The sequence below is a fragment of the Camarhynchus parvulus genome, chromosome 1, assembly GCF_901933205.1.
Source record: "Camarhynchus parvulus chromosome 1, STF_HiC, whole genome shotgun sequence".
Taxonomy (NCBI): Eukaryota; Metazoa; Chordata; class Aves; order Passeriformes; family Thraupidae; genus Camarhynchus; species Camarhynchus parvulus.
Genome location: NC_044571.1, coordinates 30,466,573 through 30,490,709, shown reverse-complemented (window position 1 = coordinate 30,490,709; position 24,137 = coordinate 30,466,573). Strand labels below are relative to the sequence as shown.

Here is a 24,137-nt window from a genome sequence, read left to right as displayed (position 1 = left end):
TCTCACCAGGGGTGTGAGCAGCAGGAGGGCAGGTTCATGCACCACAGAGAGGGCCAAAATCCAGACTGAGCCCAGGGTAATAGGTTTGATAATTTAGGAATAAGGAAACAGCAGATACCTTTGAATACACGTTAACAGCAACCAGGTCAAAGACTTGATTTGTGGCATTTAGGTTTTGAGAGACAGAAGAAGCAGCAGCCCGTCTGCTGAGACATGGCGCAAAGCTTCGGTCTTCATTTGAACATCTCTTTGGGTTGACAACCTGTGATCCTTCTTTCAAATGTGTAGTGTTACTTTTTTTCCTTCCTGTGGTTTCCACATGACAGCAGCTGCTTCGGTCTGCAGTTTAGTTCTTCAGGAGTAGTCTAGAGGAGGAAAAGTGTCTGCATCTGTGAAAGGGGTAATACAGGAGGTTAGAGAACATCTGTTTCCCAGGGAACCTTCTTAATGTACTTCACCACTGACCCAAAGATACATTGCAATCCATGATAGTCAGTGCAATTCCTAGCAGCACCTGGATTTTCTTTCAAGGTTTCTTACCCAGCTTTGCCCAGCCTGTTATTGCTTGTCTGTACAATCGAAACTCATCCTAGCAGCCAACACAAAGTAGTTGAAAGCTAGCTATGAATTTAGAAGCTGTGCTAGCTGTTCAGAAATTTATTATCTTTTTTTTTTTCTGGGTAATGGGCAAGTTATAACCTTTCGATATTTCAGCAAAAGAGCAGCAGAAGATACCCCGGAGGACAGGCTGTCTAAGCTCTGATCCTGTATCTGAAGTCCAGTACCAATGTTTTCTCTCAAGAACAAAGTAATTCATTCAGCTAAAAGAGAGTGAGATTGACTTTGAAAATTAAAATCAATGGTTTAATTCAATACACATACAATTACCAGCTGTCAAATGGCATGTAATGCACTTTTACTGAAAAAAAACAACGGCACAAAAGACGAGAAAGGAGGCTTTGACAAATGTTAGGATTCTCATAATGATGTTTTTTGTGTGGTTTTGAAAGCAAGACTGCAAAGTTAAGCACTGTAGATGATAGGGCATTATGCAGGGGGCGTAAAAGGACCAGTGGTGTTTTTCAGAACACATATCACTGCTCTCTGTAATGCTCTGTTGTCACAAATACATGGTGATTAGCTATTTATCAGCGTGAAAGCACATCATAAAACATTCCACATATCATTGAGTTTCTAATAATCTGTGTCACTGTGAAGATTAATACATTAAGTCACTCCACAAACTTCATGAAATACATTTCTCTGCCAAGATTTGTGTTGGGTTTGGCAAATGAAGGATGAAATGCTGATGAAACGGGAACTACTTTTGTTGACTAGTCTGTGAAATAACACATTTGTTTTTCCACTCTTTGACACTGTTTTGAGGGGATAATAAGGGTGCCCCTGGTAGCACTGTCAGCTTCTGAAATACCTCACCTGCCTGCTCTGCTACTACAGTCCTCCCTAGACTGTTTTGGGCTGTGATTTACCTATACTGAACCCCTGCAGAACTTCTTGCTGTGTGAGGGCATGCTAAAGACCGGCACTGCATATCAAGGTCCATATTTTCAATTGTGAATGTCAAGAGATCAGCACTTAAATCTGTATTTACCCATTGGACTAAGTACCCTCCCAAGCATCCACACGTCCTTCAACTCCAGATTTATCACTGCCTCTATTGTCACGTGTACTTTCCCAGAGCTCCACTGTGTCTAAGGATACCCTGAAAATCATGTTTTATCTAAAAGACAGCCAGTATAATTACTGTTTCTGAAAACAAACAAAATAAGAAACTAATCAGCCTTAACATTGCAAAATGGGAATTGTCTCAAATCACAGAAGAACTCTGAAAATCCATCCACATATTAAGATGGCTAAATATACTGCCATCACTAGCTTAACACCATGTGTTTGAGAATGTTGCCCTGAGCCCACTCAGTACATGGTTTGGAATTAGATGAATGATGAATCCAAAGGAAGTACAACTTGCTCAGGTTAGAGTGTGACTGATGACACCCATCTCTAGTTCAGGGGGGAAGGTGGAAGTTCATTTAGATTGATTTATTAATGTTTTTTCAAGACTCAGTAATATACTTGATAATTAATGGCACAGAAATACGAGTTCAGCTGAAAACCTTCATAAATTAAAAGTATTTAATTTAATAGTAATTTAGAGGATTTTGCAAAGTGCCAGAGCAAGATAACTGCATTTGCAGAGGAAGCAAGATGGAGAGAATTGTCTCCTGGACTGATGCAAGTAATACATCTTTATAGCCATGTGGGTCAGAATTCAGTAGCAGTATTACAATCCTTCAGATCAACATTTCCATGAAGAGAGAGAAAATATATCAGGAAAAATATTGTCTCGTATTCCACTCCTCACTCTTTAGCTGCCTAGAAATTTACTGTGTGCTTCACGCAGTACGCAGTGAAGTATAGTTTAAGACTTCTCATTATTTCTCAGGAAAATGTCAGTTTGAAAATAGCTTAGAACAAGGCAGTGCACTAAGTGAAGCACAGCTGCAACAGCCTTGTGGTTCTTTCCTGTAAAATATTTCCGAGTGATAAAGAGAGAAGAGCAAATCTAAGGAAAGAGAGCCTTTTAATGCATTTCTGTTCCAACTTCCCCTGAGTAACAATAGCTTAAACCCTTTTGGATACCCAAGCAGTTGGATGGCCTGTTTGGATACCCAAGCAGCTGGATGCCTGTTTCTCATGGCCAACGCGTACATCAGGCTTTGGCTGTGGGAAGCACCCACGTGCTTCCAGATATCCATCACCAGCCCAGAAGCAGGGCCTCTGACTCAGGCACTGGATCCAGTGCACAGGAGGATTGCACTGGAGTGCAGGGAGTGGGGATAGTGTGTGCTTGGGCAGAAGGACCAGTGCCATGGTTGCTCTCCAGAGGAGAGGTCCTGGCCCAGAGTGCCATGGACAGGGACAGGACAGGGAGAAGCTCTTGCTGCTGCACAGATAGCCCATAACTGGGTTCCCAAAATGTACATCTATCAGCTTCCAGAAGCTGGACCAAGATAGCTGGTTTTTGAAAAAAACAGGGCAGTTAGACATAAATAGAGCAGCATTGGAAAGGGTGGGTGACACAGACAGATGTCAATGTGCTCTGCAAACGTGCTTACTGAATTATCTGTGCAATTTTCCCATTAATTTAGGTAATATGGTGCATTTAGCTTAGGAAAGGTAGATTTTACTTTTTTCTGCCTCGTGTCCTTGAGAGGGAGGTGGTTTGAAACAGCAGGGTAATAATTTTCAAAGAAGAGAGCAAAAGGTCTGGGGCTGAGATTTGGATGAGGATGTCCCTCTTTTTCTCATGCTTGTTTGAAAAAGCCCTACTTTGCTTTGGGGGATTTGAGTGACTCCCTGCAGCAGATTTTAGGACTGGAACATGTTCAATCATGGTCAGAGAGGATAAAGTGTACTTAATTCTCTGCTCTTTAGGTGGTTTACATTGGCACAGGCTGAAAGATTTAGAGTGCTGAAGTTTACACATTCACAGAGTCTTGGTGTTCAGATTTAACATTATGTACTTTTTTCACTTGGAAGTAGAAAACAATAGGAACCAGCAGAAAAGTTTTCTCAGGATCTTGCCTTTTGAATATTTGAAGAAGGGAGGCTGAGGACGGAAAAAAACACCCACAGAGAACCTAAGATTTTTCTGTCTAAAAGCGAAAGATCCCCAGACCCGAATACCCCTGAAATAGTGTGGTGTAGGATGAAGTATAAATTTTTCTAAGTGAAATGCTGTGACATCAAATTTTATACTACTTGGCACAGTTTTTATAAATTGATATCTTTTTGCAGACACTAAAGTTGCTACAGTTTCAATAACCACTCTTGAGACTGCTTTAAACCTACCCAACAAGGAGGAGCAATAGCATTTTTGCAAATAAACTTCCCAGTCCATTCAGTCCTAACAGCATTTTTCCCTAGGGTCCCCAAAACTGCCTTTGAGGTCTCTCTTTTTGTAAGGATTTTTTTTTAATTTTTTTTTTTAAACAGGACATAGGACTTTCCATTTTCTCCTCATCTCAACTCACAGCCCTTCCAGTTACCTCTCCAAGATGCTCACGAGACTGTGGGCCAGAGGATCCAACCCGACCCCAATCTCAGCCCCCTGCCAACTGCTTCTCCTTCTTTCCTCTTTCTCCCTCTCCCTGCTCTCCCCCAAACTGAGTTGCCATACACAGGCTTCTTTTGGAGACACTGGGTAAATACGTAAACCAGCAGACCTGTGGTGAGCTGCATTGATCCTGAACTGCATCTCTACAGCCAGATCAGATAATGTTTCAAGAGCTGCAGTCGTAGTACTGGCTACAGAATGGATGGGATGTAAAGTACCTTTTTTTCTGCAGGATATTTAGTCCCATTTTTTAGGTTATCTGCAAAATTCATGGTGCATTGACGGTTCAAGTCCTATTTTTTCATATGTGGTGCTCCAGTAAAGGCTACGGCACTCTACATAAACAAAATGTCTTACAACTTGACTTGAGATCTAGAATTATGTCAAGTTTTACCCCCTCCTAGTTTTTTCACTGGTAATTATGAAAGATAGGAAACAGTGTGCAACAACTGATACCCTTCTGGACATGGACACACACTTAGCATGCCTGTATGAATATTTGACACAGATGGCAAATAAAATAGCAAGTCAGCTTGAGATTCTGACAGCAAATTTTCTTGCAAGTGAAAAGGGAAAATGCACATTAAGAGTGGAAAGCAACACCCATCAGAGCCAAAAGATGCTTTCCTCCCAATATCATTTGCCACAGAACAGAGATTATTTTGCAGTTCTAAGTCATGCAGTACATTAGTGCAAGGTGAATCAGCACATCAGTATTTCACTGTGGTTTTCTGGCTGTCTCTGTTCCTTTTCAAAGTTAATATCTGGCAGAAGCATAATTTGATCTTTTGCTTTGGGGCTTTTAATGACTTCTCTGTTTCTGAACTGCCGCATTTGAGAGAATAAGCTAAAATCTAAGTGCACTTTACACTCTATGGACTGTATCCTTCATTTAGCCTGTGTTCAAGAGAACATTAGCCTGAGACTTCTTAAAATCTCTGCTTCATTTTGGTCAATAGGGAGAGTTTAATGTACAATATGAAGTAGGAAGATTTTGGTGTATGAATAAAAAATATTAACAAAAGCAGTTATACTTCTCTCTTGTTCCCGCATTTCATCAGTTTAAAGCTGTTTTTATGCTAATCAGTGCTGGATCACTGGAATGCTCTATGAATAAAATACAGAGTTTTTAATGTTGTTTCCTTATGTAGGATCCTTAAGAGGGTATCTGAATTCTGGAGCCAGATCAATTTTAATTGATTCTAAATAATCAGATTCCAAAGTGCCTATATATTGATATTAATTATTTCAGGCTCTGCACTTAAATTGAACACACAGCTTAAGTTGTAAACCTGTGTTCTTCAGAATCCCCCTTTTCAAGTCACAGATATATAAATGGATGGTTGGGATAGAGTTTATTCCCAGGGGACCAAAAGAGAACAATTCTAGCAGCCTTGCAAGCTCCCCATGCAGCACTGCCACACACATCATGTAACACAGCCGTGTTGCACCACAAAAATAGAACATCTATCAATTACGGTTGAAAAGGCAAAACCTCCCTCTAAAATTCAAGACAAAATCCCCTGAGAATGTTGAAGCCAATAGCAGAAAAAAGGACACAAGGTGCAGAAGAACTGACAAATTAGAGAATTCCCCATGTGGGAAGGCAATATCAGCCCTTAAAGCTGGCCTTCCACTGGAGAATGATTACGAAGAGATTTTTCCTCTTTCTGTACTGGCTTTGGGGTTGTTTCTCCACATCTTATTTTTTATCATGCTGACCCATAAGAGTTACCACTAACTAAAAATAAAAACCAGGAAGTGCTGAGTGTTTGGTACTGTAAAGGTTTGAATTTTCATCTCATAACGTTTTGTTTTTCAAATCACTGTATTCCCAGTAGCACAGCAAGAATCATTTGCTTTAATGCAATTGCTAATAATGATGATATCAACACAAACCTCTGTTTGTTCATATGTTGAGCTCATTGAATAAAGAAGCTTATCATTTATCTGTGTAGAAGCTTTTAATTAGTTTTCTGAATTTACTCCAGAGATTAATGGGCAGATGATATTCAATATATGCATTATTGTTTTAATTTCGTTATTGAGATATCTGAATTTGTATGCTCTTCCCTCTTTGATCCTTTACTTTTTTTCTCTCTATTAGATAATTGTAAAATATTTGAGTGCAAACAGACTCATAAAAAAACTCCACTAGGCCATTGCACCTGGGTGGCGGTAGGTGGGTCATAACAGAACAGAGCAGCAAATTCCACTCTGTCAGGGATTATAAACTTTACTCAGAAAATACTGTGTCACGGAAAAGTGTTACCTGCTGGAACTTTTCAGGATTTCCAGTAAGTTGAGGAGGTTCCTTTTCCTGCTAACACACAGCACTAATAGTTTGTGTATTCAGGCATTTCTTCTTTAATTGAGATTTTTTTGACCTTTTCCCCCAGCTGACACCTTTTCCCCTGGTCATCAATTGCTGTTGGCCACTGCAGCATGGCTCCTGCCATCCCTCCGTATCCTGCTTAACCATGGGACTCTTCCAGTATGGCAAAGTTGTCCTGTGCACCTTCCTGCTGCCTCCACCTGACAGGTTCCTCTTTCAGGCAGTGGGTCACATCCTCTGCTTATGTGGGAGGTGCACGTGCTCTTGTTGAAGTCCACATGAGGACCCAGAGCAGATGAAGCTCAACCCTTGGCCTGTTTAGGGAAAACTTTGTCCTTTCAGTGGAGCAGTGGTGTCACTGACTCCTGATGGCAGCCAATATTCACAGCCTACTGCCATCCTGGCTTAGGGACTGTGCCCTTTTGTTGCCAAGAGAGGAAATTGAGCCCAAGCTGCTGAATCCATCTTTGCTTTTCTTGATTTATGGTGTCTTGGGAGAAGGTGCATCTTCGAAGTGCAGATAAAAGGGAATGGAAACCCTCAGTAAACAGGGCATCATTTTTCTTAAAAATAGTGCCCTGTGTAAATGTAAAGTTCAACATTATGGCTTTGTTGGCCCAGTAGGAGAGGGATTAAAAATGCTCGTTAATGGGATTTAAAAGCAGGAGTTCAGTTATATTAGCTACAAAAATATAATTATCATAATTAAGATTGCAAAGCGCTAACGAAGTTCTTTAATAATTATCCTTTTTCCTTAGAGATTCATTTTGTAAAACCCGATTTGAATTTTACATCACGCTGAAGAAACTTTGTCTTTGTAGAAATGGGAACCACTGGTAGCATGAAGGGTCTGAGAAAAACAATACTTGGCGCATAGCTGGAGTATGGCTCAGTCTGAGACAGGAGGGACTCAAGGGCATCAATGTTCAAGATGGCACAAAATACAGGTGCAGCCTTAGTCTGATGCTGTAGCTGAACTCTTGGCAGGTTTATGGACTCAGACAGAAAACTGGGAGTCTGCAACTAGAGAACATTCCTCCCCAAAGTGTCATGCAATCAGGCAGGTTGAGTGTCTCTATCCTTGCTGTCTTTAGGCTTGGTGATGCCCAGGCAAACCCTGAAACCTCCTGCCTTGCTGTGATCAGCAATGACCTTCAAACTCCATAGGTTGTGTTACCTGCAAGGAGACAGCAAGCAGTACAGAGCAATGATCTGTATGGTCACAGGCTTGCAGGGTCCCTTCTGAAAAGAAAGAGACAGCAAGTTCTCAAAATTAAATGACAACAAATTGTCCATTTAAAAATATCTCCCCCAAACAGCTTTTCATGATTCATCTCCCCAGATGATTAAATATTTAGTTCTGCTGACAGGGATATGATAGTTACTATAGAGCAGAAAATTTAGTGCAGTGTGTGAGTTATAAGCAGATGTGTTATCAAGCTGTTAACACAAAAGCGATGGGATTATTGGTGTTGATATCTGTATTTATTTCTGTAATATCGTATAGGGATTTTTTTCCTGTCACCAGCAGATCTAGGCCACAGCTTTGGCTCTTGCATGGGGCATGGAGGTTGTCTTGCAGGGTCTCTGCAGGGACAGTCCCATTGTCCCCTCATGCCTCCCACCTCCAGCCCCATCAGTGGCAGAGCAGCTGAGCACCCGTGAGTGTCACCGTGCTGCCATGCCCATGAGGATGGGGAGGCCAAGGAGAGCACTCACTGCCTGGCTCAAGTCCCAGTCTGCTCCTTGGAGCTTGGCCCTCCAGTTCTTGCTGGTTTGAAGAAGCAAACAAATCCCACATGGGCAGGGTGAGGGCAAGTACAGTGAGAGAGGACAGTCCTTCACCCTAGGTCCTGTTTAATGAAATGGGAGATGCTACATCAGGATAGGTCCCTAAAACCCAAAGGAAATTTGGCTTCATGTTTAGTTTCTGCTTTCCTGATGAAATCTCCACAGAAACATGTAGTCTGCTTTTTCAGCATCTTATGTATGGAGGGAATGATCACAGCTGGTGTAAATTGTGACAATTAATTGAATAACAGTGTCAAAAAATCAGAATTGATTTCTAGAACAAAGTTTTCTGTTAGCAAAATTACTTCTAGACCCAGAGCCTTTTAAAAGAAGTGTAATTTGGTTATCTGAGAGCCATCCATAAACACTTAAACAAACAAAAAAGCAAGAGGAATAACACTTAACAATCAAAGAAGTGGGGGGAGTGAGACCAAACTATGTCAGCTCCTGGACATCTTGCTTTACATTCCAGTGCCACCATAGCTTGTTTAATCATATGGAAAAGGTTAAAATGATCTTGTCAAAACTGTTACTGCCAGAAAACAAAGAGAATGACTGATAACAGTCCCATTGAAAAAGACTCATTTTCTGCTTCGTTGGTGTCTCCCAGGTAGTTCATGTCAAGCAAAATAAAAATCCTTGCATTTTTGACAAATAAATCTTTGTAGTATTGTACTTGCATATTTTGCCTGTATCAGCTGAGCATTTGACCATCAGAAGGTCATAGGTCAAATGTTATATTCTATTTATTTAAATATTTGCAGAAGAACATAAACAGATTCTTACAACTATGAATACTTTATAACTGAGACCCTTTTCAAGAGAAGGTTTCAGAGCTAATAATTGCAAAATAATCTGTGCAGTTCTACCTCCACATTTTGACCTGGATTTTGCAGAGATACACATACATGAGGGCCTTCTTATAGCAGTATAGAGTTAAGCACATTTTAAAGTCTTTGTACATTCAGGACTTCTGATATTATGAGGATTAAAGTTTTATAAATACCTTAAACAGATTAAGAACATGAGAAGTAGAGAGAGAAGAAAAACAGGTTTTACATTCAAGGGCCATTCTCCTGTTCGGCCTTTTTTCTTCCCTTTTTTTTTTCTTTTTGGGGTTTTTTAGGGATTTTTGTTGTTGTTGTTGGTTTTGTTTTTTGTAATTCTATCATAAAGTTTTAAATGTTTTTTATAATTAACATCTAGAAGTGGCATGACAAACACCTGACATACAGATATACAATGTCAGGATGCATATCTGTTTATAAAGCAGGAGCAATGTCAATGTGAGAGAGACAGTGCATAAGCTATTTCTAGTACAGAAACCAAAAGCACAATAAAATATATTTCAAGAACATATATATAATACAGGAACTCATTCAAGGGGACTGATTTGCTTTTAGGATATGTAGCCAGCTCAGTAGATCCAGAATGACTGGACAGTTGAGGTTGAAACTGAATTCAGGTTGAAACCTCGGGAGGTTTCCAGTCCAGCCTCCTGCTCAAAGCAGGGCCAGCTCTGAGGTCAGACCAGGCTGCTCAGGGTTTTGCCCAGTCAGGCCTGCAGATGGGGATGGCACAGCCTCTCCAGGCAGTCTGCTCCCTTGTCTGGCTGTCCTCATGGAGAAAAGTTCCTTCTCTCTTCTTTAAACTTACACCTGTTAGTTTTTACTCTCCCACCCTGCACTACCATGAGGAGTCCAGCACTGGTTCTTCACTGACCCCTTGTAGGCAATGAGAGGACTCTTAGGTGTCCCCAAACCCATCTTTTGTCCAGACTAAGTCAGTCTGGCTATCCCAGCCTCTTCACATAAGTCAAGGGCTCCAGGCACCACCACTGGGGATACTACTGACCTTCCTTCTATCCTAAAATCTATCCTTTCTGTCCTAGAAAGCCCCAAACCAGTCACATTATCCTAAATGTGGTATAACAGGCGCTGAGTGAAGGGACATAAACCCTTCCCTTCATCAGGCTGCATTCCTGTCCATGCAGCCCAGGGTCCTGTTGGCCATCCTTGTCACCAAGGCATGCCACTGGTTCATGTACAAGCATGCTGCCTGCTGCTTTCCAGAACTCCCAGGGCCTTTCCTGCAGAGCTGCTCTCTGATCAGTCCATCCCCAGACTGTATCAGAGTTCAAGGCTCTTCATTCCTAAGTGCAGGACTTGGCAGTTGGCACCACTGAATTTCATAATGTTTCTTGTCTGTCCTTTCCTTCAGTCTCCCCCATGGCAACAGCCCTGCCTTTGAGCATGAAGCCAGCATAAATGACATCCACTGCTCTCCCTCTATCCACAGATCCTGTCATTTCATCATAACAGGCAGTCGAGTTATTCTTTGTAAATCCACACTGACTGTTTTTGATCATCTTCTTCTCCATCTGCCCAGCCCTGTGCTCCAACAGGACTTGCTCCATGATTTGCCAGGGACGGAAGTGAGGCTAACTGGCCTGTTGCTCCTTTCTTGAAGGCCAGCATGCCTGTTTCCAAACATCAGGGACTTCCCCCACTGCCACAATCTCTCAAAATAAGAGATCAGCCTAGAAAAGGACACCAGAAGGTCTCCCAGCACCCAATGAGGCAAGCAGTCAGTCCCTATCAACTTATACCAGTCAACTTCCCCCAGGCTTCCTCAAGTTCCCTGAACTGATCCTCACCTGTTGCTGGTGCTTCTGCTCTTCCTTGCCCCTGCCTCCAACACGGAGGCTGGGAGACCTTGCCGCTGAAAACTGCCTTAAAGCAGGCATCAGCCTCGCCTGTTTTGCTGTAACTAATTCACCCTCTCACACAACTCCAGTACTGCAGCAGTCCTGAACTTCCATTGTTCAACCTTTTGCTACTGATGTAGCATCAGAAGCTCTTCTTGTTGCCCTTGTCATGCCCTGCAGATGTCACTTGAGGCGAGCTTGTCACCATCTCTACATACCCAATGAAGTCAATGCAGAAAGACTAAACCTCTGCCAGATGATTTACCATCCCTTGCCACTTTGGCTTATGTGTAAGCTTTGACAAATACTTGGCTGTACACAAACTAGTAATAACTAAGCATTTAGCTGCCCTGTGCCTCAGTTTCCTTGTTGAAATGCACCCACTAACTGCAGTGCATCAGCCAGACTTTGCCAAATCCCTGATCCTAGAATTGTCAGGTGTCACCATGGAGGGATGTAGGGTCTGAGCCACCTCATGCACCCCATGACAAGCCCAGGTGCTTCATCTCCTGGCTCATAGAGAAGGCGAGAGGGCTGCCAGCAGACCACTGCAGTCACATCCTCCTCCGTTCATCACACGCAGCGATGTTACCGAACTGACCTACTTTCCCCATCCGCCCACGGAAGGCTAATCCTGTTTAGCATTGCTGGAAGGGGACGGGCACGCGGAGAAGTGCTCTGAGTTATACAGATGGCAGTCTTTGCTGATTAATGTTAGTTTAATTTGTTTGCCTTTCTGTTTCCAGCCGTGCGAGGGGAGAGCAGAGCAGCGGTTGAACATGGGGATTCACAGCCTGTGCACTCAAGTCTGAATGGCTGTAGTCATTCAGTAGTAATAATAGCAGTGAGGAAGATAATGAGCATGTATATACTGATCTTCATCAGAGATCCAAACACTGCACAAAACTTTACACGTTGCTCACAAGCCAGAGATAAAAGATGCCTCTCACCCTGGCCACGCTCCAGCACGGCATTGCTGACGTCAGCTGTCTCAGCCGTGGCTTAAACCGATGTGAATCACACTGCATCTACAGAGGGATCGCAGGCTGCACACCCCAAAATTCAGCTGGCACCAGGCAGAGGGGGAAAGGGGTCTAGCATATGGCTATAGGTGCAAGGTTTCTGACATGTGGAAAATAAAACCCCTTCCCACCAAACAGAATAAAACCAGAATATGCTCTGAGCCTTTATTTCTGTTCATCATAATCTCTTACTACTCAGCTCTATTACCTATAACTGTCTTCCTATCATCCCCAGTTCAGAAGAGGGGAGCATTAATTTCTGTCAAATTGTATTCTTTTTACTGTCCATATGTGGATTGTTTTTAATATATGTTTGCTTTAAGCCTGTTACCATCTAAAGATTCATTGTACACATATGTATGAAACATGAAACAGCCCATGAGGTTCATGAAGTCCAGTATTTTCTGAAAAAGTTTTCTTTTCTTTTTTTGAAAGGTCTAAATATCTCTTGTGTAAACAAAATGTAGTAACCTACTGAATGCAGGAAGACCTGGCTATACACTGTCAGGAAAAAACTCTAAAGCTGGACACTTAAAAATGCTTCTGGATTTTTTCTTTACTCCTGAAAACAGTAATTCTCATAACAATCTCAGCATAACATGATCCATGGTGACTCCAGACTGCCATTCTCCCACTAAAAAGCCACATATCTTTCTCAAATAACCATGTATATCATCAGGAAAGGGAATTTTTACTGTCTTAAGGTTTCAAAACACTACAGTCAGTTTACATTTTGATAAATCAATTTTTATTGCTATGGTTAGGAATGTGTCATACTTAATTATGGAGTCCAGCATGTTCTTGTAACAGTTCATAGGTTTATATCTGAAGAAAAGAGAATAGAGTGGTAAACTTCTAGTTTGATGTGTCTGTGAATTTGTTGATTTGTTCTGATTTGTGTTTGTACAAATCCTTCTGCTGTGTGTTCACGCTGTACCTTTCCTGGTGGGATATCTGAGTGCTTCATCCATGTTACAGAAACTTGAAACAAGATGCTTAAAATGGTCAGATGGTCACTTCTTGCTTCTCACTCTGTGACTTTTCCTGCTGCTTCCCATTTGCTGATTTTTCTCTTTGCCTTCCAGCAGGGCTTGGAAGGGGAATATTTCACTTGTTAGTGCGATTCATTTCAGAGCTCTGCTTAGCTGAGGGGCAGCAGGTAAAGTTCCTAGCCACAGTGGTGCTCCCCAGGGTGTGCAAACCCCATCTAACCCATGATGTGGAACACACATGGGATGATGCCATTGACCAACCACAGTGCCCATCAGACCTAGTTCATCATCCCTGGGCAGGGCATCTGGCAGCAATGCCAGCACAGTGACCAAGCTATGCTGTCCCCTGTGCTAGAGGGTGCCTAGAAACTGTGCCCCTGGATCATGCCTAGAACCTCTGTACTCTCTTTTGGTGCCTTCTTCATATGTATTGGATATGTACTCACATATGTACTCACTAAGCACAGGATGCCGTGCATGGCTGGATCTGGCCTTTGAATCATGAGCCCCACCAAACTTACCCGTGTGCCTCCTGTATAACACTGACCTCTTTGCTAACAGCCATTTCCTCCCCTTCAAAGAGGGGATGGAGAGTGGATGCCCTGTTGAGGCAGAACAGGAGCAATGCTGAGCAGAGATGGGCCCTGGAGGCTGAGCAATGTGTCTGGAAGGCATGGGAGCATGCCTACCCTGTTGTTCTGTTTCTTCCTCCTTCACAACACAGCAGTTGTTGGGAAGGGTCTTCCCAGAGGTCAGAGGATAGTTCAAGGTGTTTCATCCCGGCATCCCAGTTTTCCATACAAGCCCTGCCCATCCCTTGTCTTTGAGAGGATTGTTCTCCAAGTGCAATATCATCATTTTAGGCTTGCAATTAGGGTTGGTTGTATTGTACCAGCATCCCAAGTGGTCTGAGGGTAAGGTCTGAGGTGTAAGGCTCAGGTATGTCTGCAGTGGGTGGGAGCATCCCTCTCCCCAGGCCTGACCATACCTGTACAGGAAAAGTGGTGGAATACCCAGGCAAACCTGTGGGGTGATGGAGGCAAACACCCCACCTTGCTCTAGAGAGGGAAGAGGAGGAAAAGTCCAGTCTTTTCCTTGAGCTGCCAAACATAAGGGCCAGGGAAGCACAAATACTGTGATTTCTCACGAATGTTCCCTAGGCACATCTCAGGACCTCTGAAAGAAATTTACATCTCTGATTTAATCCAGCTGAGTTAAATGAATATGATTAAAAATTCTTGATAAATATCAGTCAGATTTGTAAAAACTATTAGCTGGCCTTGTGGCAACTTGGTGGGAAATCAGCAATGATTACCTACGTTTGAGTGTCTACAGCATATCCTTATGAGCAGTAGGGCAGGAAGAAGTGAAACCAACCTTGCCAGCCCAGAAAAGTAGTAGCTTAGCTCAATAAAAAACATGTTTCTAGCACAGGATAAGGTGATCAGTGCCAGATGATTTTTTATAGTGCAAGCTCTGTGTCCAGTGGGAATAGACTGTATCAAAATAAACATGTGCAACCTTTCTTCCGGAGAGTCCCTGGAGCGAGCTGGCACTCCGCCTGAATTACTTCTTTTCCAAGCAACTATTCATTGTATGAATGAATGTGGGGGGGATGTTTGTGCTATAATTCTCCATCTGACAACTAAGCCAGGGTACATGGTTAACAGCTTTAGCCAGTCTTTTGTTTCCAAAATGCCATTCTTCCCCGCTTGTGGATATACGTCTTTCTGTGTGTTTGTATGAGTTCCTCCCTGATGGGAGTACATGAGCTTTCTCCTCCTTGTTCCAAGTAGTTCCCATCTTTTAGAGTGATAGTCTTCACTCCTTGATGATAATGATGATACTAATGAAACACCAAATGTAACTGTCACTGTTAAATACTCTGCCAGCAGGTGTTACATCATGTGGTATTCTTACCTATAAGTTTCCAAATTCCCTTTCTTATTGTGAAAGGATTCTTCACAGTTTGAGAAATACTTGTGCCACTTGTTTTTTTATGTCACTTCTTTGCAGGGGAACCGTGGCACAGAGCCTTGGTATTTACTGCCTGCCTCCATCATTGCAATGAGTCAGAATTTTCTCCTAAATCAAGAGACAGTAGGTTTCCAGTTTGCAGTTTGGGACCTTCACAGCTGAGGCATTGGGAGACTAAAATAAAGCAAGCAGGTTGCACTAAGCACATACCTAAGCTCCTTGACATGGGTTTCTCTGTCAAGGTGTAAGGCAGCGTCTGTGAGGCTCTACTAGTTTGCAGCAATTGTATACTCTGATGTGTCTATTTTGTTGAGAATAGTTCTAATTTCATATGCTACATATGTACTAGCAAACCCTGTTAGCAATGCTTATGGTGCTCTAGAGATTTTGCCATGTGAGCAAACAGAAGCAAAATGACAATTAGATATTGTCTCATGCTAACAACAGCACAGCAGGTCCAGAATTTCATGTCAGTCACTCAGAAACCTTGTTTACTGGAAGCTGGCCATGAATTGCTTTACAGATCTAGCCGAATCCTTGGCAGAACAGACCAGTTCGATCTCTTGCTCTCTCTCAAGAGTAGAGGCTTCCTGGCAGTGTAATTTCTTCTTGATGGTTTATGGGGTACAGCTGTAGGAAGCCCCTTCCCATTAGGTGCATTGTGCTTCTCCAAAAGAGCCAGGGCTGAGCAGCACCAATACTGACTCTCATCCACCTCCATCCTTCCTCACAGCCACTCAGCACACTTGTATTCCTGCTTTTTATTGGGAATCTGTTACAGCCAGAGGAAGACCTTTAGGGATTCAGGGAGAGCAACTTCTGCTGCCGGTATTGCCCCATTTCGATTGTCATAGCCTAGATTCAACAAGTGTGCATGCAACAGAACATTTTGTGCTGTGCTGTGCTGTGCTGTGCTGTGCTGTGCTGTGCTGCGCTGCGCTGCGCTGTGAGGGTGGTGAGACACTGGAACAGGTTGCCCAGGGAGGTTGTGGATGTCCCAGCCCTGGTAGTGTTCAAGGCCAGGTTTGATAAGGCCTTGAGCAACCTGGTCTAGTGCAAGGTGTCCTCCCACCATTGGGACTAGATGATCTTTGTGGTCCCTTCATGCCCTCTAACATCCCATGGTTCTATGATTGTGAGCAAAGATTTAGCCAAGAAACACTGCAAAATCCTGAATGCTAATCCTGACATTTAAACTATGCCCTCTGTATTCTTGAATAGCATAGGTTGCAATAAGTGAGCAAATAACAACAAAACACACTGAATATTGTCACTGCATTTTAGCCTGAATTATTTGAAAACACAGTGATTGGGATAACAGTTTCATTATGGGACTAAGAAAATTAACACCTAAAATGTATGAAAAACACTGGTTAATAGAATTTTGCTGGCCTTATATGTTTTCCTAGTCCAAAATATGGATTATGATATGGCTGACTTGCAAGTCAAAAGTCATGGCTGACTGTGGCTGTTTTTCAAGTCAAAAAAAAATAGCTGAAAAAATCTAAAAACTATTTATTTGGTATTATTTGTTATGTTTTTCTGTATAAGGAAATTCAGCAATTTAAATTCATCAATTATGACTGAAAAAACTAGTCCCTTGGCCTTCATATTTCCTGTTTATCCTTCATCAAAGAGCCGAGTGCCATTAAGTAGCAGCTTTACCCTCCAATCAGTGACCAGTGGATCTAATTCCTCATAACTCATTTGATAAAAAGTTATGGGGTAGTTTTGTGTTCTTAGCTAACTCTTGAGTAATGACCAGGTAGAATGTTGCTGTAAGAGAACTACTGACAGAAGCACTGGTTTTACTATTGTTGAGTTTTCACTTTGGTTTTTTTCATAAAATGTTCTTTAAACAGGCAAATTTATGTGTGACTCATATGTGGAAAATAACATGGGCTTAAATAAAGCCTAGCAATTAACTTCCTTCCTCCTCCCTTCCAATTTTATTCATGTTTTACATGTTGAGGACTCATTAAATGAGAAACATTGATTGCTGAAAAAGAGTGTTATCATTGCCTATCACTACACCACTGCCTTGAAAATGAGGCTTTGACAATATCCAGTAGCGTTGTGCTGCTGTTTCAGAAGATATTTGTGTGGGATGCAGCGGCACATGGATTTGTACCATAAAGAGGTGCCAGATGCCATGAGAGGTGCAGTAGCACAGGGCTTCCTTCTTGGGCTGAAGTGGTTACAGATCAAGCATCACTGTCTCATAAGGTCACGGAGCAAAGGAGGGTGGGCAGTGAGCTAGTGACAAGTGTTCCTGAGGTGCTCAGCCTTCAGCTGAGCCGCTTTTGTACTTTCTCCTTTGCCTTGCCTACACAAATTTACCCAATTTACCCAATTTACCCTTTTCTCCTTATAGCTCACACTGCTGGAGCAATTGTACTACAAAGCTGAGGTCACAACATTTTGGGGAAGATTAGCAAAAAGAGTGATGGGGATGGGACAGTCCCCATGCTTGGTGCCAGCATGGCTGGGCAGGTGGTCTGACTGGGCTGCAAGAGGGATTTTTAGTATGGTTTAGGCAGTGGGATTTATAAGGACACTTTGAATTTGAGGTGTAATTCAGTAGAGTTATTACCATCTTGTTTGGCTTTGGGTCAAGATCCACAGAGGAGGATGAAGAGCTTCCCAGTAGGAAGAGCAGAGAGGTCAAACTCATCAGTGATGCTGGCTCTTGCGCTAAAGATGGTTTTGGTGGGAACTTGGGGGACAATGAAAATGCTTTTCAGCTTGAGCAGACCCCAGGCTCATCCAGCCTACAAGTTTTCAGAGAGTAACTGCCACACAAAAAAATCCCCAAGAAGTGGCTGTTTCTGTACTGTGCTGATGCACCACGTGGTGACTGGGAGCCTTGATCCCTGTCTAGGAGACCCTAAGGCTAGCATAATGTTCAGGAATAACATTACCCACAATGGATATTTCCTAAAATCAAGGACTGTGGCATAGAGCACTGCTGACACATTTATCTGACCTGGATATCATCACAGTGTTATTAAATTGAAATAGAGTGACTGTGAGATTAACCTGCAAATAGAGCTAAAAAAATGACAGTTCATACTGATTCTTGCATTCCTTCAACAGAAAAAACTGCTTAGACAATCTAATGGATGAAGATGAGAAAGACAGGGCAAAGAGGTGAGTATCTTTTCTTTCATAACTCTCTGTGATGAGCTTGATACTGTTTGTTGTTGCAGAAGCTGTTTTTATCCATAATCAATTAATCAAAGAGCAAGAGAGTAAAATACAGTCAAGCACAACTTGAAAAACTGCCATCTCACAGACTCCTACTCCTGGCTGCACTGTAAGAAGAAAATAACCTAGCAGTGTTTCCTGTGGAAAATGTTAAAAAAGCCAAGGCATTGATCATTTTCTTCACATGACTGCAGAACATCAGAACTGAAGCACCAACAACATTCTTCTGCCACTATAATACATCATCTGAGCTTCCAGAGTGTACAAAAATGTTGTGGTTTTCTTTTTTCTTTAAATAAATTTTGAAAAAGAAAAGGAACAGGAAAAGTGGGGTTTTTTTCCCTATTAGAATGGCCATTTATTCATTTATTCATCAATGCCTGTCTCACAGCAATGAAAACACCCAGAAGTTACCTTCGGAGCAGAGAAAGACCAGGAAAATCAGCTTTAAACTGGCACAAACCTATATTCACATACAGTCTGTACTCCATTGAGTCCCAGTTGGTGGGAATTCACTGTGAACCCTTTGTTGGGAGAGAAAAGGTGTGTTTCAAGGCAGAAGACCTGTGGCAATGAAACTCTTAGTAACTGTCAGAGCTGACCAGCATCTGCAGAAAAGCAGTTTGGAAGCATTCGAGGTTATCAATGCCTCAGCCCGCAGTTTAATTACTTTAGAGAAAGACAGAGGTTGCCCACATTTTTCCCTTTGGTTCCTTCTAATGAGAGTATTTCCAGTCCAGGCACAAGCAGTTGATCCAGTTTCATCTCTTTTGATTCCTTCTCTGCTTCTTTCCCTCCCTGCAGTTTTGTTTCACCAATATAGGTCAGCACAGGCTGCAGCCAGGCTCAGCTGTTCCCCTTTGCTTCCTTTTGGAGGGTGCAGAAAGGAGCCCACCTTGCAGCACTGCTTCACCTGCTAAAGGCCTGATCATCTTCAAGATATTTGTGTGCTAATTGTCTAGTAGAAGAAAAATTCATTAAATGAATGCATATATGTAAAAAAATAGGATAACATGTATCCTCGCTATCGGCAATTGTCATCACCATCTGGTATGGTTTTCATGCCGTTTGTTCCCAGAAGGAATTTTTGTCATACCCTGGGGCAGGCCTCTATCAGGGTGCATAAAAAAGTCATAACTTTGAAAATTAGAAAAAGAAACTGCTTTTTCAGATTGTAATTTAAGTTCGTTTTGCTTTTTAGAAATAAAGCTAAAGTTGAAATCGAGCTTGAAATCATGAGATGCTTCATGAAGATCTAAAGTTAATATATTATACTGAAACAGTTCAGATTCATTTAAAAGCTACAGATTTTCTTCCAGAGACAATCCAACTTAGGAGAAGCTATTTTATTAATATTTTGCTGCTGTGTAAACTGAGGACTCTCACCTGTCTTGTACCACAAGGGAAACGCTTTTTTTTCCTTCTATTTGATATGAGGACTGGTCCCTCAGGGCTGAGAAACACCAGAGGGGATTAAAAAGCCCAGGAAATTGTTCTCTCCTTTTATTTTCTCGGTTAAGAGTAGGTGAGACTGAAAATTTCTGGGCCTAAGTTTTTGGGATGGTCTCAGGCCAGGAGGTGAGCTTCTCAGGTTAGGTGTGTGTAGAGACACACATCCACACCATGTCTATCTGCTGCAATTTATTAGGCACCTACAGGTTGTATTACACAGACATGAAAAAAGGATCCATCCTCTCCTGAGAAGAGGCACTTGCACTCCCACCCTTATGCCAGGTGTTTAATATTTGGCCAAGATCAGGAAGAACACTGGTTATATTGAGCCCTGTTCTGCATCACCTGACTCCCTAAGGCACAACTTCACTCTGGCAACCTGAGGACTGAAATGTGGGTATGATAGCACCACAGTTGGGAGCATTGAAGACCTATGTGAGGTTTCCTGAGCTTCTCAGATCAGAAGCCACAGTTTCCTTTTCAGTTCTTTGATGCTAGATGAGGTTTATTTTGGTTTTAGAGATTTATTAATTTTAAACAAAAGGTGTGCTTTGTGCACTTTTTTCTCTATTTGCTCTTCTTTCAGTTTACTTTAATACTATATAATTTTAAAATACTTTTTTTACAATTCAGTTGAATTCCAAATTCCAACCAAAACCAGCTTGAAGTGAACCATGAGAAAGTGCTTAATCATGAAGACTACTATCTGCCATTTTCCACTGAAATAAAAAGTAAATTTAAGAATCTGAATGAAGGTATGTGGTACAGTTACTTGCATTGATGCATATATAACACACTCCACTGGACAGCCAGAAGAAATCTGAAATTTAGTGTAAAGTCACATTTCATTGTAAATTAGCAAAATGCAGCATCTATTACTCAGTCAGTATCTGTCTAAGACAACAAGCAGCATATATGTAAGTGAATAAAAATGGCTGTTAAGTTGTTGATTTTGGTCATTCTGAGTTCAGGCTGTTCTGTATTGCTTTTAACTGTATTCACTAAAAATCCTGATTTTATTCATACTGTGTCTTCTCCTTCCCCTTGAATGTGCTGTAATCTTTATGGAGTAGAAAGGAGGGAGGAGAACCAGGACAAGTAGTATGGAATTAAGGCAGAAGTTGTTTGGGCTTACTGTAATTGTATGTCCTAGCAGTGAAGTAAGCAAAGCTAGAAAATAATCTTCAAAGGGAAGTGATGAAAACTATGTTACTTCATGCATTTATAACTGTACTAAACAAAGTATTTTCAACTGTGCAGGGATAGTTTTATCATTTTTTCCAATCTTTTCTCATTTTTTTTCCTTTTCAAAACTTAACTGTGATCATTGATTCATATCTTGGTAGAGTTATTTCCACTAGAGGAGTTTTTATATTTCCATTGTGAATAAAATGTCAAGTGTTAAAAATAGATACTTTATATTTCTGTCAAGGCTTTTTTTTTTTTTTAAGCAACATATTCCCTATTGACAGCTGATGGCTTACTTTATTTTCGGGGAAATCTGGACTCTTTAGGCTTAAAATGAGCTGAGGATTGAATTATGAGGAAGTAAAATGTTGATATTCTTAATGTTGCCCTGAACTGTAGAGAAAGAGGATAAGGCTGGAGCTTTTCACATCTTGTTCTGACAGCCTTTTGCAGTGTAATAAGAGCAAGCTGAAATCAGTCAGGCAATATCCACCCAATCTCTTGTGTTCAAAGCTGTAAAATAATCAAGCATTGGCTTCTATCCAGTGTATCTCCAAGTGTGTTCAGGGTTGAGAGCGAGACAAACAAAAATTACCCCTCTGTCAGTAGTAACATCCAGAAGCCTCTGTAGTGATTTCTCTGCTGAAAATGTTTATTGCCATCCTGGTCCTCACAGGGGATGTAGATGCTGGGCTAAATTCTGCTCTGACTTTCAGCAGTGTGCATCCAGAGCACAGCAGAATTAGCTGGGACTGAGAAAGTCAGAGTGAGAACTGGCCTCTTGGCTTTTCTTTTCCATCTACATGATTTTTCAGTCTTTGCAAAATTGACAAGGCAAATCTCATCTGCTTGAGGACCTTTCAGAAGAACAAACAAACCTACTGGGCTATACTTATTTTTATTTCCATGTGGATACAGAAGTCCAGGTGATAACCTCTGAGTCAAACAGTTGTGGTATTCATGAGAACAAGTCAGAAAATGTGTGTGTACAGATTGGCATGGGGTTAAAAAAAACCAAAGTGCGCATGCTGAAAAGATTATCAACAGCCTTAATGACAGTATTATGATGGTGCCAAAATACCCCAAATGAAATCAGATCCTTTCTTCCTTTGAGCTCTTGAAACACAGCAGCAGAAGCAGGTCTCTGAGGAATCTGCAATCTTAAATAGACAAGACTGGTGAAGAAAGCTGTAGAGCCTTTGTTTTAAACCTAGAGATTGGGGCACTGACACTGATTTTCCCAGTAGCACACAGATTTAGCTCAAGCACTGCTGGCACTTCCAAGACCCCAAGTCTGGCAACGCATCCCAGCCTCAGACAATCCATGCTGATGCCCTCTCTCCTGCTTGTCATTGTGACCTTGGAAAGGAGACTGAACAAAGTGGCATATGAACCAGATGGGAGCTGCAGCAACTTCTACTCACATCTCTGATCTTAGTGACTGGAAGACAATATCCTGATTCTTCTCTGCCAGCCTGGAGGTAGGCAGAGCACCTGTGACCAAAGTGGACAAGTCCTTCTAGATCAACCCAGCTCTTGTGCAACAGCTGCAGGACTGGAGTCCCTCTCTTCTGTTAAGACTGCACAGATGGGTATGATCCAGTCTCTACTCTTCTTTATGGACAATTTTACTGTTGTACAGTATTCCTATTTCTTCACACTCTGAGTGCCTCCCCAGAGACTGCATGAATTTTTAAGATCCTACATATGTCTGTGAGATGGACAGAGCTCCTTCAACTACAAGCTCAATGCTGTCCTGATAAGCTCAGCCAGAGTGTCCAGAGGCAGCACAGGGGAGTGAGCAGAGCCTCCATCTCCCCGCTGGGCACTTAAGGTGGCTCAAAGACAAGAGCAGGAGGTGGGAACTGTTGCCTCCTACTTGCTTCTGCAGCTTTGCTGGAGTCCAGTGTCAGTCTTCACACACTGACACGTGCAGCAAGCTAATTTTATGTAAATACATTGCAAAGACCAGGTACATGATCATTTTCCTTCTTGCTCTGCTCATCCTTTGTTTCTTTTCCGCTGTCTACAGGGCTTCGCGTAACAAGTCTGAGAAGAAGAGGCGTGATCAGTTCAATGTTCTCATCAAAGAGCTCAGCTCCATGCTTCCAGGCAACACTCGCAAAATGGACAAAACCACTGTGCTGGAAAAAGTCATCGGCTTTCTGCAGAAACACAATGGTAAGATTTAGTGCAGCTCTTCATGCGCTTGCCAGACAGTTACTATAATATCCTGTTTCCTTCAGTGATTATCAGAATGCCTTGAGGGACCTAAAAGTGCCAACATAAGGTATTTGAAGTTTTTTCCTACCTCATCAAAAAAGATCATTTGCAGACACTGTGCTGCCCAAATCCATCTCTTGTTTGCTCTTCAGTTGAAGATGACTCTCAACCTGCTAGAGAAGGGGGCAAATGGCAGCAGCTGAGGAAAAGACAGCAACTGCGTTAGTGCCCTGCAGCATTCATGAAGAAGACAGATGCTTTGAACAAGAGATATTTGGGAGCAGAGGGGAGATTCCCTTACTTGAAATTTGCAATATTCTGAGCAGAAGAACAAAGCATTCGCTCCGGTTTCTCTGCAGAAAAAATGCAGGGAAGCAATCTGTTCAGCACCCCAGCTCCTCAGTGAACTGTGCAGGACTCAATTTTCCACATTGAGTAGAAAACTCAGACCAGAAAGTCCCTCCTTTTTTGAAGCTGGCATCAGCAAATTACATCCACAGATAGTTGACATGCTTCACCCAGTTTGCACAAGCAGAAGCTACATCACATGTGCACAGCATCCAGTTGCAGTAGTCAAGTTAGGCATCAGAAAGCTGGGAGTTCATTTTTTAAAATGCTTGCACCAGAGACAGTTAAGTCCCTTAGAAATATACCTTCACAGAGGGCAGAGGAGATTTCTGACCTTGCTGATCTACTCTCTTTGGTCTAGTTTCTACTCATAGGGGATAATGTGCACTGTGGCCCTCCTGATGCTTTGACATCCTCCAATAGTGGTCAACTGAAATGATCCTCCCTTGTAAATCAGGGCACTGATTAAAATGGGGCTCTCCTGCTCTGCACCTATGATGAAGAGGTTTCAGTGGGTGATTGTGGGGAATGCCCCTGGTCCCAGAAAGCATAAAAGGGTCTCACAAGATGATGCACTATGTCACCTGGCTTACCTTGGCTCATCCAGCACATCCTTCCTTCACTCTCTGGAAGTAACAGGAAAGACCATTAAAACTCTTATATCATGATCTGCAACAGAATGGAGTCACAAATGTCAGTCTTACTGGGGAAATAATTATAATGGTTCTGACATTCGAGTGCAGCTTCTCCTTAAATG

At 42.1% G+C, this 24,137-nt stretch overlaps 1 protein-coding gene across 1 annotated transcript in view; it reads left to right on the top strand.

Annotated features, from left to right (window-relative positions):
* The window catches only part of NPAS2 (neuronal PAS domain protein 2), a 104,942-nt gene that overhangs the window by 33,312 nt on the left and 47,493 nt on the right, over positions 1-24,137 (top strand). Inside the window, exons 2-3 of the mRNA XM_030946839.1 lie at positions 18,059-18,112; positions 22,842-22,990. Coding sequence (XP_030802699.1) covers positions 18,059-18,112; positions 22,842-22,990 — 203 coding nt within the window. The remainder of the gene's footprint in view (positions 1-18,058; positions 18,113-22,841; positions 22,991-24,137) is intronic.